The sequence below is a fragment of the Sinohyriopsis cumingii genome, chromosome 12 (genome assembly GCF_028554795.1).
Source record: "Sinohyriopsis cumingii isolate HCF-2022 chromosome 12, ASM2855479v2, whole genome shotgun sequence".
In the NCBI taxonomy this organism is placed as follows: Eukaryota; Metazoa; Mollusca; class Bivalvia; order Unionida; family Unionidae; genus Sinohyriopsis; species Sinohyriopsis cumingii.
The window spans coordinates 125,848,457-125,867,104 of NC_142972.1; the positions used below are offsets into that span (position 1 = coordinate 125,848,457).

At 33.1% G+C, this 18,648-nt stretch overlaps 1 protein-coding gene across 4 annotated transcripts in view; it reads right to left on the bottom strand.

Annotated features, from left to right (window-relative positions):
- Positions 1-2,729: 2,729 nt before the first annotated feature.
- The window catches only part of LOC149787410 (toll-like receptor 2 type-2), a 102,942-nt gene continuing 87,023 nt past the window's right edge, over positions 2,730-18,648 (bottom strand). For 3 of the 4 annotated variants that reach the window (XM_089978019.1, XM_089978018.1, XM_089978016.1), the window contains exon 2: positions 2,730-5,636. In XM_089978019.1, coding sequence (XP_089834145.1) covers positions 3,429-5,630 — 2,202 coding nt within the window. In that variant the 5' untranslated portion in view covers positions 5,631-5,636 and the 3' untranslated portion in view covers positions 2,730-3,428. Of the gene's footprint in view, positions 5,637-6,761; positions 6,892-18,648 lie in introns of those variants that run through there. The other variant, XM_089978017.1, reaches the window with a different exon arrangement.

The following is an 18,648-nucleotide window of genomic DNA, read 5'->3' on the forward strand; positions in this document are numbered from 1 at the left end:
GACTCATTTCAATTAGATGCCAGCCTTCATACACTATTGTGGATTATGAGGATGTCTACGTGACTAAGACTCATTTCAAACAATATGACGGCCTTCATACACTATTGTGGATTATGAGGATGTCTATGTGACTAAGACTCATTTCAAACAATATGCCAGCCTTCATACACTATTGTGATTTATGAGGATGTCTGTGTGACTAAGACTCATTTCAAACAAGATGCCAGCCTTCATACCCTATTGTGATTTATGAGGATGTCTATGTAACTAAGACTCATTTCAAACAAGATGCCAGCCGTCATACCCTATTGTGATTTATGAGGATGTCTACGTGACTAAGACTCATTTCAAACAAGATGCCAGCCTTCATACACTATTGTGGTTTTGCACAATATCCTATATTTACACACATTAAATTTAATTCAAGTAACATAAAACATAATAAATAAATTCATTAAGACCATTCAGTTTTAAATAATGTTCTAGACTAGGAGATGAACAGTTAAATAACAACGGATAGATCTAAATTAAGCAACAAAATGATATAAGATAAAATAAATTTATGTCGTGTTTGATATCATTGGTTTTTTTAACTGTAAGCAAGGACCACAGATATTTGCAGATTGTATTAAAAAACAATATTGCCTTTGAACATAAATATAAAATTGTTAATTAAAATATCTTTCTAAAATAAAACAGCCATGTCATAAATGTATTGCTTAAACCTGCAGGATATATTGAATGGGAATGAATTATATATACAATATAACCATAAAATAAAATATGTTCAATGAAAAATAATGAAGCGCCTTTGTTATGATAGAAACTGTTTTCTATATTTTACACTTTTATAATTTAAACTTGAACAAATTATTTGAATCACTGACTTGTTATTTACTTATCGAACAGTAATTAAAGCTATTGATTGGTGATACAAGAATCCAAATATGTTGCATGTTTAATTTACATAAGTATTTACACTTGATTCACACATGTATTTATTTTCTTATTTTTATTGACCATCAACACTTTCGTGTGGTTTCATTTCCTTGCTATTGCTTGATTTTCCGTGTCTTTGTATATATAATTCAACAACCAAAGTAGATAGGACCATTCAAAGGTCGAGAGGTCTATGGTAAAGAAATAACAGAAAAAGAAAAGAGCATGATTTAACTTACTCCCCTGTTTATCTGCAATATAATTTAATGGTCAAATGAAGTGGCAATGCATATTATAGATGGCAGAATACGTGCATGGCAGCTGTGTATACAGAATATGGCAAATACATGACAACCATGTAGATAGCTACTACCGTATGCATTCTTGTAAAATTTTCATTGGTTGTAAATTTAAAGCATATGTCACTTGTTTTGACCATTCACAGGTTTTGAAAATCCTGCTCTCAGTGAAAAGTGTGGCGATGGTTTTGTTAATGCACAAGTTTCGTGTTTAAAAAAGCACCTGCAGTTATACTTGATACGAAACAATAGTAATAGAAAAAGGTATTTGTAGAGATGACTACAAATAATACAAAAAGGTATTTTAGATGAGTACCATTAATACAAAAACGTATTTTAGATGAGCACTAGTAATACAAATGTATATTTTTAGGTGCAGCTGTAGAGTACCAGAAATACAACAAAAAGGTACTTTTAGATGACTAATAGTAATAAAAAAAATTTAATTTTAGATGACTACTAGTAATACAAAAATGTATTTTTAGATCAGTACTAGTAATACGAAAACGTATTTTTAGATGAGTACTAGTAATGCGAAAAATTATTTTTAGATGAGTACTAGTAATACAAAAATGTATTTTTAGATGAGTACTAGTAATACGAAAATATATTTTTAGATGAGTACTAGTAATACAAAAAGGTATTTTTAGATGAGTACTAGTAATACGAAAATATATTTTAGATGAGTACTAGTAATACAAATGTATATTTTTAGATGAGTACTAGTAATATGAAAATATATTTTCGATGAGTACTAGTAATACAAATGTATATTTTTAAATGAGAACTAGTAATACGAAAATGTATTTTTAGATGAGTACATAATATTCATCCGGTGCTTTTGGATGAAAAACTAAATGTACGAGGCAGTGTACATTATTCAGCAACACTATCTGGTCGTCTGTGATATGTACGAGACACTATACATTATCCAGTAACACTCACCGGTCCCCAGTGACATGTAAAGAGATTAAAAAGAGCTCATCCAGAGTTTTATCCGGACCAATAAGACAAGAGCAAATTCTCTGTGAGATTGTTTTGTATGTTTGGTTTCAGTTTGATTTAGTTGAGTACCTATGTAACAAAGGAAACCGGGCTATTTTACAATACTTCACATCCAAGGCAAAGAGATCAAACAATGCTTCGAAGAATTAATTAACTTCTGAAAAATATATTGAAGAATAACATTATTGTTGCATACGGGTAGCAGTGTAAAAAGGCAGTTATTCATGACCTGACCGTCTCATAGGACTGAGATCTGACACTATGAGACCTGACACTATCATAGACTGAGATATGACACTGTCATAGGCTGAGATCAAGCACTGTCAAGAACTGAGACATTGCAGTACTTAAAGTACATCTGTTTGTTAGGTGCAGCTGTAGACCTGTCCAGATTTAACAATTATGCAAAATACCTTTTGCAACAGACGAATGAAGTTTTTCAACATCATATGTTAATGAACTTTACAAACATTAATAATCTGAAGATAAATTCTTTATATATTTATTGCTTTGTTTCTGGTTAAAAAGTTGTTCATAAAATAAAATAGATCTTGTAAGCCCATTTACATTCTATCTCACATAAATAAATGAAATGCTAAATATAGTATTTTTTCAGGTGACGAGATCAAGGGACTAATATTATATATGTGTGTGCCAAGAAGTAAGACTGGGATCGTTTTCTGACAAATGTTTCCTTTGTATTCGTATTTGCCAACAATTTGTAAAAGCAAAAAGCTAGGCATATCGTGGGATGAATACAGTATGTTGTGATTACTTTTTCATATTTTGCTAATTATGATCGAGTTATGAGCCTTTATGATTCAAAACAAGTACATATTTTCATGCATAATTGTATCACAAATACAAATATATTGTCTGTACAGCACTCACTTAGTCAACTGCAGCAATAGGATTATTTTCATAAGGGATTATGGAGCACCGTGATCTTAAAGCACCTTGCAGCAACCTGAAGTGGCCATATAAGAACAACAGTGATGCTGAATGAAAGATTACTGATTGAACGGTCATCTGTGCATCGACTAAAATCTTTGCGGGTTTATTCGGAACATATTTTGGCATACACCATGTATATAAGTATTGTTATCCCACATTTGTAGGCTCCTGTCGTTACCTTTGAAAAATAGCTATGAGATAGTTTACAGCAGTCCTGCTCTCCACGTCATTCTACACGTTCTTCATATTGACCTTTACACAATCGGTAGCTGATGTATCAATAACGCCAGGTGTGGTAACCATGTCCAAGTCAATGACAGAAGAATCTGAAGTTAGTGTTTCCATTGTCAGGTGACTTATGGATGGGCTTTTTTCACTGCCGTAGCCAGTATCAGTTGACCATACACTGACTGATCGATCATAAGTATCTGGACGTATCTCTAAAATTTTCTCGGTAGCCATCTTAAGTTTAGATGGCTTCTTCGATTTATTTTTTAGAAAGCCTTTTGACTTGCAGCTCGAGTCCTGTTTCTTGGTCTCAATAGTTGGATTTTTATTGGTTTCCATACATGGGTTCGTCATATGTCCATTTGATTTACTGTAAGATTTCTTCTCCACTCCTTGCATTTTTAAGGCATATATAAGTCTATCCAAAAAAAGGAAATCATCCTTTTTTATGTAGGTAAAGGTCTTGAGACATCTTTGCAACTCCTTTGGAAGCTCTTCTGTTGGAACTTCTTCTATCATCACTATAATTAAGTGACGTTTCTGCTCCAAGATGCTTTGCTGGAAAGCCTCCTGAAATTCGTACAGACAATACTCGCTACGAATGAAATTGCGGGATAGAAGGACAATTGTATGTCTGCTTGATTCCACACACTTAATGACATTATCAAAGATGGTCTTTCCAGGAATGAAGTCTCTGTGATGGAGACAAAGCTTGAATTTTTTATTCTGCGATTTATCAGTGTCTTCTTCCCCATCCGGTGATAGTTCTATTTTCTTAAAGATAATGTCGACCCATTGCTCATCTACACTGCTGTAGGATACGAATGCATCGTAAAGTTTTTCTTCTAAAACTGATGCTGACTGGCAAGGTAGGATTATATGGAACCGTGTGAACATAATGATTCTCACTTCTTTGCGATATTTTACAAGAATAATGATGACGCTCAGGCAAACAACTGCAAACACAGTCAGGCAAATTATAGGTACCATGAAGTATTCTGTTTCCTGCGTTGAACCACACTCCAAGTCACTAATTCGAAGCTTATACAGTTTAGTTCCTTTCAGCGTTTTTGGACTCGAGCATGCCATGTTTCTGATGTACTGATAATTGTTAAACTCCGGCGTATCGAGATCTTTGTCGTTATTGACGAAGGAAATCAGATCCTTGACTCTATGGTCGCAGTCACAGACCAGAGGATTATTTTGTAAGTCGATCGTCACATTTGACATCTTCTTCAGATGCTTGAGATCCTCTACTGTTACCATGCTGATATTGTTATACTGCAAATTGATGGTCGTCGCATGGGACGTTAGAGGAATCTTGAATTTATAAAGCTGAGAAATATCATTGTGGGAAAGGTCTAGCATTTCAAGTTTAGGGAAATTTGTAGACCATTCCAAGATGTACCCGTCTAGATCGGAGATATAGTTGTGAGACAAATTGTACATGCGAAGTTCACGAAGGATTGAGTTGTCCACCAGCAGTTTGAGATGATATTTGGATTGGCTTGATTCATGGACCTCCTGTAGTTCAGTAAGTCGGCTGAAGATACATTTATGCTTCACTTCTTTGCTGTCCTGCATAAACTGGGCCCCTAATTCGGACAAACCTTCAATTACAGTCTCCATGTCCTCGATGAAGGAATATGAGATATTGCTTCTCGTGAGTTTCTCAATCGTGTCTTCATGTCCGCAGTCGAACTCCTTCGAGATGTTTTTCACATTCTGCATCGTCTTTATGAATGTCTTAACTCTTACAGATATTTCAGTGTCAACTAGTCTTAAAACGCTCAAAGAATCAGGTATAATATTGATAACATCACTATCGTGTTCCTCCAGATAGTCTGTCAATATGCATCCGTACACGTTCAGCTCATGCACACGAAGAATTTTGATCGGCCACGGTAGAGACACGTTGGCATCACCAGTACAGTGAAGATCAATGGCGTATTTGCCAGTTGCATTCTTCATTGTTTCTCTTAAAGTGTCTAACCTCCATATTCCAGAATGTTCCGACATTATGTCGCATCTCATCAGTGTCATAACCAAGTCAGGAGTAAATTCTGATCTGTAAGTCCTCGTGCCATCGATTGAGCAGAACTTTTCCCATCCCCTAGGTAACGGATCGTATATGTCTTGTGTATGGACTCTTGCAAACGCCAAAATTAGAAACAGAACATGCGTTCGAAATCCTTCCGTTGCCATTCTAATCTGAAGAAAAAAAAGAAAATCATTAACTGTTCAGTTATATTTTTCAATAGTTCTATTGAATATTTTTCCAAATTTGTATAATGATGGAGTTACCAACAGGTTTATATAGCTATATGTATCATTCTTTCTTGAGACAAAAGTAGTTGTATATCTCGTACATTATCACTTCAAAAGGCAATAATTCGGCATAAAAGGGTTTCAGAATTGAAAGTTAGTGGAGCAAATTTGTCAATAATGATGGCTCCTAATTTTTGCTATCATAAAAAAAGTATATAACTCAATCAGTCAACATGAAAAGACTCTTGTATGTTTAACTTTGCATTTGAAAAGCACATTCGCGTACTTTATGGAATTTGCTCTGTCTTGCAAATCACTTTTTATTATCTGGCTATTATTCTCCATGAGTCTCGATATTGGTTTCTTGCTTGTATTTTTCTCCAACATGTGTGTGTATAGAATTTGATGAAACATCAACATAATCCTGGATATCTAACAAAAGATATGTAACAACGATGACAAAGGCAAAAGCTTTGTCAAAATCAGCTGGAAGACGAACCCCTCCAGTAAACAGTAGATATTCACGTTGATGAACAAGATAACAAATAAAAATGCTTCAAATACTCTCAAAAAGAGAAACAAAATCAAGATAACGGCAAGAGAAAGGGTAACATGATAAGATACAAATTCTGTTTTTCTATATAAACATAACTATTCTAGCAATGTCCAAAATATCACTTGGAACATCATCACAGAACATCTCACTGTATGTATGTATGTATATATGTTGTTGTTGTTGTTGTTGTTGTTGGGTTTAACGCCATTTTTCAGCACTCGATAGGCTGTACATGGCGGCCAGTATTAATGGTGGAGGAAGAATCCGGGAAAACTCTGGAAAGAACCACCGACCCTCGAGAAGCTACTGGCAGTATGTATGTATGTATGTATGTACGTACGTACGTACGTACGTATGTATGTATGTATGTATGTATGTATGTGTGTATGTGTGTATGTATGTATGTTGGTCGGTATTCATATATGCATATGTAAGAACGACGAAAGGAGACAACCTTTTAGCAGTGGGATGCATACCTACCTACCTACCTACCTACATACATTCATACATACCTCGTCTCTATTCCGAAGTGCTTAATTACAATTTCCAGTGTGTACGTTAATCGTCTCTGACAGCTTATATACATTACTGCATGTCGATGGCCAATGAAATTTAAGGGCCATCAACTGGAACCAGGATGCTCCTCTGTAGTAATTACGTGCGAGTCATCATTGTTTAATACAAGTGCTCTATAAATGACTTTGAATTTCTCAGCCTATATTAAAATGGGGTGCATTATATGCCGACATATGAAAATATCTCTCCTACAGACTGCCATACCAAACATGAAAATATCTCTCCTACAGACAGTCATAACGTAGACAAACGTTTAACCAGAGCGGCAAAGGTTGGTTTCACAATTTCCGATTCTTTTTTTTGTTTTGATTTTTCTAGCTTATTTCACCTATAAGAACACTATAGACCCTAAATTCCTTGACGAAAATTAATAAACTCGCAGGAACAAAACAAGTCACGATCCAGTTGACTTCTAATATTATGAATGCATTTTAATCCAGTGTGGGGTGTGTGGGGTTGTGGTTTAGGTTTGTAGCATTGCTTTAACACTTCGATGTCTGCAGTGGGACAGTTAATAGTGATGTCTAGCACCGGAGCATCATGCCGCAGACATGTAGCATCATGTCTCACCCAATCATATTGTCCTGACACCAAGCCGACCAGTGCGAACACTAACCTCTTAATGCTGAGCGCCTAGCGAGGCAACTGAAAGTACCATTTTTCGTCATAACTAGACTGGAGTTCGATCATGCAACATCCCGGACGCTTTTTCCACTTAAGCCACAGGGGTGGTCATTTTAATCCTAAACGTTTGATCAACAAAAAAAATTCCATCCAAGTAGTAAGATAAATATTCACAACTCTCATCTCAATTTGAAGATAAACATTTAAGATGTTCAGTGAATCAGGAGCTAGATACCGTTTTGACAGTTTTAACGTATAAAACCGATGTGCAATAAATGCAATTTTAAAAGCTACATTTGATTTCAATAGCTACATTTGGTATCTTTACACATTATAACACGTTTTATCTTTACACATTATAACACGTTTTATCTTTACACACTGTAACATGTTTTATCTTTACACATTATAACATGTTTTATCTTCACACATTATAACATGTTTTATCTTTACACATTATAACATGTTTTATCTTTACACATTATAACATGTTTTATCTTTACGCATTATAACATGTTTTATCTTCACACATTATGACATGTTTTATCTTTACACATTATAACATGTTTAATCTTTACACATTATAACATGTTTTATCTTTACACATTATAACATGTTTTCAGGTCCAATGTTCATGTAAATGAGGACATCCGAACTGGTTTGTACGGTATAATGAAGATCCGCTTGTGTGACAAAGATACCTGCCAAAAGGTCACAAACTCTAACATATAGAAATGATAAATATGCTTTGTGCTATATAAACATCATCATTTTTCTCATGACGTAAATGCCCTAGTTTTGTACGGGTTTTGTTTTGTTGTTTTCTTTATAAATGAACTTCTAGTCAACAATGAGAAAAAAACAATGACTACAACGACTACTACTTGAAGACTTGACATCATACATCCAATTATTGAACATATTGCCTAATTGGAAACAGTTTTATTATTTTATCCTCTGCACACCTCCCACGACCTTTCTAATCAAGATCCACCCCACCCCATGAATCAGGACTTAGGAGTCATAACCCGAAACGAGTAATGTATATGTCTTCTTGTCGTGACGAAATGTTCGAATATGTCATAATTTCCATGGCACATCGTGTACAAAAAAAGTATGTTCGTCATCATCATCAGCAGCAGCAGTAGCAGCAGTATAAATAATGAAAGAGAGGAGAAAAATGAACACACAGACAAAGATGTCCGCATAATTTAAGTGTAATATAGCTTGACTTAGGACAAATGCCATCATAGGGCGGACAAATGGAGAAAACAACAGACAGAAACAAAGACAAAGCAGACACATACGGACGAAGACATACATACTATAGCATACAACATCCTCTAGTATGCGACAGTATATATGTATTGCCGATGTAAATCTTTAAGTTTAAAGTATTTATTATGTTATATTACGAAGAAGAGATATGCCAAATTCGATTTCATCATTATCATAAATAACGTCAACAAAATTGCTTCATAGAATAATACTAAAATATTTGCAAAATTATCTTCTTAAAATTGCATAACCTTTATTTTCATTACTTTAAACAATTTGAACATCTGTATCGATGTTAGGTAGTTTTGATTATATATGTCATGGTCTATATTCCAATTTTATTTCAAACAACGGTATCCATCCCCATTCATGCACGCAAACGAAACAAATTTGTCTTAAAATAATAAACTACCATACCACCACCCCACCAATAATTTGTTATTTTAAAATTCCTTTGCCACTGTACCAAAAATTCTAGCCCAACAATCCCCAGCGAAATTTGTTCACTAAAAGTCTTTGGACACCCGTCTAGCAAAAAGAATCAATCCTGTACTAATTTTGTTTTCTGAAAATCTCTGGCCACCAATCTTCCGCCATTTTACCACAAAAAATATCCTATGCCACCCTACCAAAATTTGTCTTGAAATTTCCAAGGCCACCAATTTCCAAACAAATTTGTCTCCCGAAACTTTTAGGCCAAAACTCCTCCATGAAATTGTTTCCTAAAATCCTATGACACTAAACCCTACTAAATTCTTTATCTGAAAATCCCAGGACACCAATCTCCCACCAATTTCTTTTCGGAAAATCGTACCTCACCAACCCCTACTAAATTTGTTGTCTGACAAAACTTGGCCACCAACCCTCCACTTATTTTTTTCTGAAAAATCATGGGTCACCATATCAAATTGTTAAAAATATCACCTGCCACCTGTTCAAAGTTTGCTGTAAAAATCTTAGGCATTTAGTAGAACAAAAAAATGTAAAATAAGAATAATCAATTCTAGGCTCTTAATTTATTATCCAAATTCAAAGGTTTTTTCATATTAATTGATAAATCTTATGTCTATCCGAAGAGCTTCTTCTCGAGCATAATAGAAGACAGAAATTTTTGATCCAGATAGGGTAAGTCGACCCAGACGGGTAAATATTTTGCTTCAGTATCTAAATTATAACTGTATATAATTAACTCTCCATATTATGAAAATGTCAATAAAATATTCAAACTAACGCCTTGCTTTTAACTTTAACTTTTCATAATTCGTTATTGATAAAGTATTTGAAATAACCAATAATACATAAATATCAAAGTATTTGAAATAACCAATAATACATAAATATCAAAGTATTTGAAATAACCAATAATACATAAATATCAAAGTATTTGAAATAACCAATAATACATAAATATCAAAGTATTTGAAATAACCAATAATACATAAATATCAAAACAAAAACCTGTTATTGCTATGCAACAAATTACAAGTAGTCACGAAGAAACACTTTATCACAGCGCAATGACATCACAAGAAACGGATAAACAAAAATAAAATAAAATAATAACATTCAATGAGAGGGCAACTTTACGCGACGAAGATAAGCTACATATGGCATAAAAAGGAAGTATGTTCATTATAAATGATATCGTTCAGTCTATTGTGGTTTATAATTTAGTATATGGCGCATAGGACATAGTGTAAAAACGTTCTGGACTTATTTTTATTAAAGTTTGTAACTAAAATAACTAAATTCTATAAATTTGTGCTGATAGTAAGCAAGATTTATTTTGAGAAACAAATAGCTATTTTTGTTCATTTAATCTATTTCCATAACTACAGCGTAATTATTAAAGAAAAATACTTTCTCACTGGCATCTGTATCACATATCTTTGCCAACAAAAACATTAAATAAAAATGAGCTGGAAGATGTGTACAAGAAATGCTTAATACTTTAAACACAAAACCGGTGCAAGAAACAAGACAGGATATTAAACAGCGGTTGTTTGGATAAATTATTTTAAACTTTGTATTAGACCAATAAAATAATACCAATATAAAGATTTCGTGAATGGGTAAAATATAAAGAAACGACTGTCTTAATGCAGAAAAAAATTACACTATTTTATGGAGCAGACTTTATTATAAATCACTTAAATGGAAGATGTAGTGTTCTGTATATGCATTTTAATATCTAAAATAAATTCCACTAATTATTCACGATTTGTCTACGTACGATTATCATCTGTGTAACAATGTAATGGTTTTTTAAAAATTCATACAGAAGAAGGCAATACCACATAATGATGACAAATATATTTCGTTTAGAAAGGATTTTATAGTCGATAAATTTAGAACAGAAGGTAAAAGAGTTATTGTAAAATGAAAAATAAGGCCAAAGTTATCAGTTTATGAACTAATTCTTAGAACAACTTGCTACAAATCTAACAGCGATAGATGCACATAAATATTTAATTTTAGTTACATGCAACCAAAATATTTGAACAAAAAGAGACATTTATCAGTATCAGTACGAATGCACGGGTGCCTTTGAAAAGGCTTAATAAAACTAAATTACCCACAAAAGAAAACTTTTATTCAAGCCTCGAGGATCAGGAATTACCAAAGAGAATTACCAATACGTTTAAAATTTGATGAAACATTTTAAAGCGAATTCACATGGCAGTTTTCAAAACTAATATCGCAGAAAAGAAAATGGAATGTTACGTGACTTTTTGGAAGAAATTATAAAATCTCTGCATGAATAATTGCAAACTAGATCCAACACATTATTGTAGAGTACCTGGACTAGGCCATGACGTTTTCTTGAAAATAAGTAAGGTTGAATTATACCTGTTCACAGATTATATAATCTGATTAGGTAGAATCTACCATCAGACGAGTAATCATCATGATGCTAAATAAAATGCTAAAGAAAATTATGAATACTTTAACAAAGATAGAGAATACAAAGTATTAATATCAAGGGGATTTGATTCACTTAAACTCCAATAATTTATATGCCTTGGCCATGTGTCACTTATAACCTTTGTATGGCTGAAACAAATTACACTGAAGAGAATTTAATATCTAGGAAAGAATCCGGGACGATTTTTTTTTAAAGTTTAGCCGTATAATTTACAATTTCCAACACATTTACCAGATCATTTTATAAATTATCCTTTAGCACCTCGGGGACTAATTCCTAAAGAGCCTGATTTATCCCGTTAAAGAAGAAACTGAGAGGATAAAAACGGTACGAAGCCTCAGTGCGCACTTTAAAGAGCACAGAGATATAATCTAAAGTTGCATGTTCAATTAGGAGATACTTATGTTAGTATTCAATGGCTAATATTATGCTTCAAATTGAATATATCTTTGAAACAAACTCAAGTCTAAGAAAGGAACGAAATTATAAAATATGTTCTAATGAAACAAATATTTTAAACTTCATAATGACGTTTAATTTGCAAGAAAAATGCTCACAAAAATATATAGTATTAATTAATTCAAAAAATAAGACAAACAATCAACCAAGCCAATTTAAGGCAGCTTTATAACGTTAGATAAAAGGAAGCTGCTTAATTATGACTTCTGGCACAACAACATCAAAAAACCATGATGAATAATAATTTCCTGTTACTGAGTTATTCAGTTTTTGCAAATGTGAGTGAGCTACGAAGTGCAGGATCTCCAGTATTTTTGTCGTATCATCTTTCTCATATATTATATATATAACTACCAATTGTATATATAACTACATATTGTATATATAACTACCAATTGTATATATAACTACATATTGTATATATAACTACCTATTGTATATGTAACTACATATTGTATATATAACTACATATTGTATATATAACTACCTATTGTATATATAACTACCTATTGTATATATAACTACATATTGTATATATAACTACCTATTGTATATATAACTACCTATTGTATATGTAACTACATATTGTATATATAACTACCTATTGTATATATAACTACCTATTGTATATGTAACTACATATTGTATATATAACTACATATTGTATATATAACTACCTATTGTATATATAACTACCTATTGTATATATAACTACATATTGTATATATAACTACCTATTGTATATATAATTACATATTGTATATATACCTATTGTATATATAACTACATATTGTATATATAACTACATATTGTATATATAACTACCTATTGTATATGTAACTAATATTGTATATATAACTACCTATTGTATATATAACTACCTATTGTATATATAACTACCTATTGTATATGTAACTACATATTGTATATATAACTACCTATTGCATATGTAACTACATATTGTATATATAACTACCTATTGTATATATAACTACCTATTGTATATATAACTACATATTGTATATATAACTACCTATTGTATATATAACTACAACTACATATTGTATATATAACTACCTATTGTATATGTAACTACCTATTGTATATATAACTACCTATTGTATATGTAACTACCTATTGTATATATAAATACCTATTGTATATGTAACTACCTATTGTATATATAACTACATATTGTATATATAACTACCCATTGTATATGTAACTACATATTGTATATATAACTACATATTGTATATATAACTACCTATTGTATATCATCAGTTGTGCTCGAGAAAGAATTTTTTTCAGATAGATATAATATAATCTAAATGACGCAGAAAACTTTATAATCATGGATAATAAATTCATGAGTTTGTTTTACTGTGAATTCTGATTCCAGAACATTTATTTTATACTGTGGCAAATAAATTCCCCCCTCCCCAAAAATCCTATTTTAGAGCGGTGACCTACTTTTGATAATGATGGTGTTCTCGGATTTTTCACGCAAAACATTCAGCTGGGAGATATGTGGATTTGATGTTTTTAAATTAGGGGAGGATTGGCGGTCTATATTCTTTACAAAATTTGGTAGGGTCGCTTAAGACTTTCCAAAACAAAATTTGGAAGGGTGGCTTAAGACTTTTCAAAACAAAATTTAGAAAGGTGGCCTAGGATTTAAAAAAAAAAGGTGTTGAGAGTAGGGTGAATTACCTTTTGATATTTTGGTATAGAGTTAGAATAAAATATGTTGTTTCATCAAAAAAGAATCGGTGTGTGATCCGTGACACGTGTAATCTACTCTAAACAGCCAAATCGAATCGTTTCATACTTGTAATACTTATGTAATTAGGTGCTTCCTTATTGTGATTAATCGATCTCATTTATCAACGTAGCTTGTTACATATTTATTATGTTCCATACGTTTTTTCTCAACAGATTCTACATTTTTTATTGATTAGTTCCGGCTTTGTTCATGTGAATGAATCAAAGTTAGGTAGACTTTTATGTATGTCCTAATGTATCTTCTGTTGACGTATTGTTTTTGACATGCTTTAAATATTTAGCAACTTCCGGCTTAACGCCAAGGTATAAATCGCATGCAGGAAAGAATGAATATGATTTATTCTTATAATTATAAAATGTCCTAAAACATATGTGCATGTAATGTTGCTACGTTGACAATAAAGTAATAAACAATTGTTCAAGCCGCGATTTAATATATAATATTCAATCATTAAATTTTTAGATAACATCATTTCCAAGCTTCTTTTTATCCATCCTTCCTACTGTCTGTTACCACGTGTCCTAATAAACAGCTGTATGGAATTGTACAAAACCTTGTAGCTACATTGCTTCTGGCTTGTCCTTTGTTATGGATATGTCGTTATTGTCTCCCATGCCGGATGGGGTTAAATTAACAAACTTTAAATCACATTTACATTTTTAATACGTTCAGTGCGAAATTTATATTTACAATCACAGAAGGAAGAAGTATTATATGTGTGGCGAATTTTGCATTATGACACTCTGGTCACTAAACTACTGCAGTATACATCACTTACATTGGAATATATATATATATATATATATATATATATATATATATATATATATATATATATATATATATATATAAATTACAATAGTGCGTTTGTCTAGCATTATGCAGTTACATATGTGTGATAACATTTCTGTGATTGAAGGTGAAACTTTACACAGACAACCAAATGAAATGACCCCCAAAACCTAGAGTTGCTCTAATTGGTCGTCTAAATAGCTTCCCTTATAGTGTACAACACAGGTACGATTCCGACGTTATGCATCAAAATTACTTAAGAGCTCTTCGGTGACTTTTTGGCATAAAAGATCAAGAAAAGGTGTGCACATAAAAACCATTTAAAGAGAACAGTTCCCAGTAGTGGAAAGCAAGGGAATTTCAGTTCTCCTTTTAAATGAAAAGAAGCACATGTATATAGGACAAGTCTGGGCATACTGAGTGCATAATCGAAATAAGAGATTGAAATCGCCAGCAGAAACGCGCTGCTGCAATAGGAGAACCAACACGTGCAGGTCTGAACTATATGCAAATCGATTTCCTCTAATGATGACAACAATATCTGCTAGTAATACGATTATTGCATTGGTCGATACCACAGAATGAGAGTTCACGTCAACCATCCATTTCATCTCCTTTACTCCACCACTAATTAAATGCGTTTTATTACTGTTAAAATTTTTGATCTGAAAACAACCGGCTAAAGTGTCGTCACCTCTATACTACTGTACATCCAGTTATTGCTAGTTTACAGCCGTGACTCGTAAGCCGCTGCACAGACATAAACCGCACCATGTCACCATCATTTGCATATAGGAAGGTGACAATAGGCAGTAAAACGCAGGCAAGTTGGCGGCGATTTCTGTGTTATATATGTCTTTGCATCACTCGTAATGTTATCGGGTTGGGACGTTCAAAATTCAAAGTGAACCTTGTTCTTGTCTAGTATCAGCCGGTACGTCTTAACTTAACCGATTCAGTAGGCCTTATGTTGTCGGGGTTAGTCTATTCAGGATTCAGCTTAACCCCGTGTAGCTTTCCCCTATATCTAATGGGACAGAAGAAAAAAACACTAGACGACTAAAACTCGAAAATAAGAATGAAGTTATATTTGAAGTAAATATATAGCGGCTTGATGAAACTGGTATGCAAAGTTAAAAGGAAGATTAGAAATATGGGGGCACACTAGATACATAAATCCTAAGAAAACATGTAACCGGGTATGTAAAAAGGCGGACAAACTTTCAAATTATGTTCCTATGCTGTCCCGAAATGAAATATTTTCTAATAGTAAATGCATGGTTAATAACGTAGATACATCTCGTTCTAAAAATTAAGAACTGACAAAACTTCCCTAGAATTAAATGTCACTTCTTGCTTGCAAAATGCAGGCTGTTACCGTTCTTTCAAATGATTAATGTATACCGATAGCAAATTGCATTTGATATGACCTTGTCGGACTAATAATTTGTATTTTAATGTTATAGTTTCTTAATATACTTACTGTACTAGTGTATATTTTGAACTTAGTTATATCACGGCTCGGGGCCTCAAATGGACGAGTGGTCTAAAGCGCTCTCCGTCTCACCTCTGTCCGCGTGGGTTCGAGTCTCGGGTTCGAACTATGTGGATATGTGAGAAAGATTGCTAGTAGCTTCTCGTGGGACGGTGGTTCTTCCCGGGGTTTTCCCGGGTTCTTCCTCCACCATTAATACTGGCCGCCATGTTTCGCGAAATCAACAGGCTTTTTTTACAATGTCATCAAAAGTGGAGATCTTTCTTTCAAATTCTACCCAGGAACAGTTAGACCTTTTGTAAAAAGATAAATTGCTTCAACTTGCCAGAAGTAAAAAAGATCTTTATGAGGCAAAAGATTCTTTCAAGAAGAAAGAAATTTTTATAAAAAAAAAACAAAAACATTTTGGACCTGTATTTGGTGGGAAAGAGTGTTTTGAATAAAAGTGCTTTGTTTTCGATCAACAAGTCTGTATGAAAGTCTGGCATAAAAGTAAAGGAATTAAAATTATAATGAAAGATAGAATTAGAGTTAAGAAAGCTTCAACTTCAGAAAGAAGAAAAACTACTGTTATTACAGAAAGAAGAGAAACAAATACAGTTACAAGCGGAGAAAGAGGAAAGAGAGACAAATGCAGTTACAGAAAGAGCAAATGCAGTTACAGAAAGAAGATAAACAAATGCAGTTGAGATTGGAGAAAGAGAAGAGAGAGAAAAAAAGCAGTTATAATTGGAGAAAGAAGAGGGAGAGAGAGAGAGAGACAGATGCAAATGCAAATGCAAAAAGAGAAGGAAGACAGGGAATATCAATTTGCAGTTAAAGAAATAGAAACTGCAAGTGAATTGCACGTTCCCACATCTAATACAAATTCAAGTTTTGATGTTACTGAGAATATTAGGATAGTGCCCCCTTTTAGAGAAAAAGAAGTAGAATAACATTTTTCTCATTTTAAAAACATTGCTGAAAATTTGAAATGGCCAAGGGAGCATTGGACTCTATTATTACAATGTGTATTTACTGTTAAAACTAGTGATATTTACAATTCTCTGTAACTACAGCAAAGTGCTGACTATGATCTGGGTAAAGAATGCATCTTAAATGGTTATTCAGGAACTATATAAAGGAAGCTGGACAAACGCATGTCGCATTTGCAAGTTAAAAAGTGCAGTTGTTTGGTCGATGGTGCTTAGCCAGGAAATGTGATCAAGATTACGACAATCTCAGTCAACTTGTATTACTTGAAGAGTTCAAGAACTGTGTCCATAGTGACAGTAAGACTTAATTTGATGAGCATAAGGTCGAAACCTTGGAAAATGCTGCTCGTGCTGCTGACGAGTATTTCTTAACTCATAAAGTTTCTATTGTAAGCACATCTTCCACTCAGCAATCTTCTGGTACAAAAATCTTTTAGAAATCAAGCTTCTGATAAGCTTGATAAAAAATCCTTGTCTCTTCCTACGTGTGCCTATTGAAAGAAGAAAGGACACGTTATTTCTGATCGCTACAAATTGAAAACTAAGAATCAGAATCAAAACAGACCTATTCCAAATGCTCTTATTTCTAAGATGTCAAGGTCACGGTCATGTATTGAAAGCAATACATTTGTTGGGTCTAATAAACCCCAGTCTGATTTTATTATGGCTGGTCATTTAGGGATTAATAAAATTTATCACAAGATCTTGACTCAGTTCTAATGGCCAAATATTAAAAGTGATGTTTGTAAATACAGGAGATTTTGTCATACTTGTCAAATGGTAGGAAAATCCAGCCAGAAGATATCTAAGGCTCATCTGCAACCTATTCCTACAACTGACGAACCATTTAGCAGAATACTGGTAGATTGTGTTGGTCCCTTACCTAAGACCAAGTCAGGTAACCAATATTTATTGACCATAATGTGTGCGTCAGCAAGATTCCCAGAGGCAATTCCTTTGAGTAATGTAAAAACTTAAACAATAGTAAAAGCTTTGATAAAGTTTTTTACTCAGTTTGGCTTTCCCAGATCTGTCCAATCTGATCAAGGGTCAAATTTTATGTCTGGAATTTTCCAGCAAGTTATTTACAAATTAGGCATCCTACAGTTCAAACATTCTGCTTATCACCCTGAGAGCCAAGGGGCTTTAGAAAGATTTCATCAAACATTGAAAAATATAATTCAGTCATATTGTTTTGATACAAGTAAAGATTGGGATGATGACATTCATTTACTTTTGTTTGCTGATAGAGAATCAGTTCAAGAATCTTTAGGATTCAGTTCCTTTGATCTAATGTTTGAACATACTGAGCGAGGACCATCGAAGTTGTTAAAAGAGAAACTTCTTTCTAATGTAGATACTGAAATCAATCTTCTTGATGGTGGTTCCAATTTTAAGTATAAGTTTTCAAAAGCTTGTGAGGTTGCAAGAACTCATCTGCAGTCTACTCAGTCAAAAATGAAATTAGGATATGATAAAAATGCAAAGG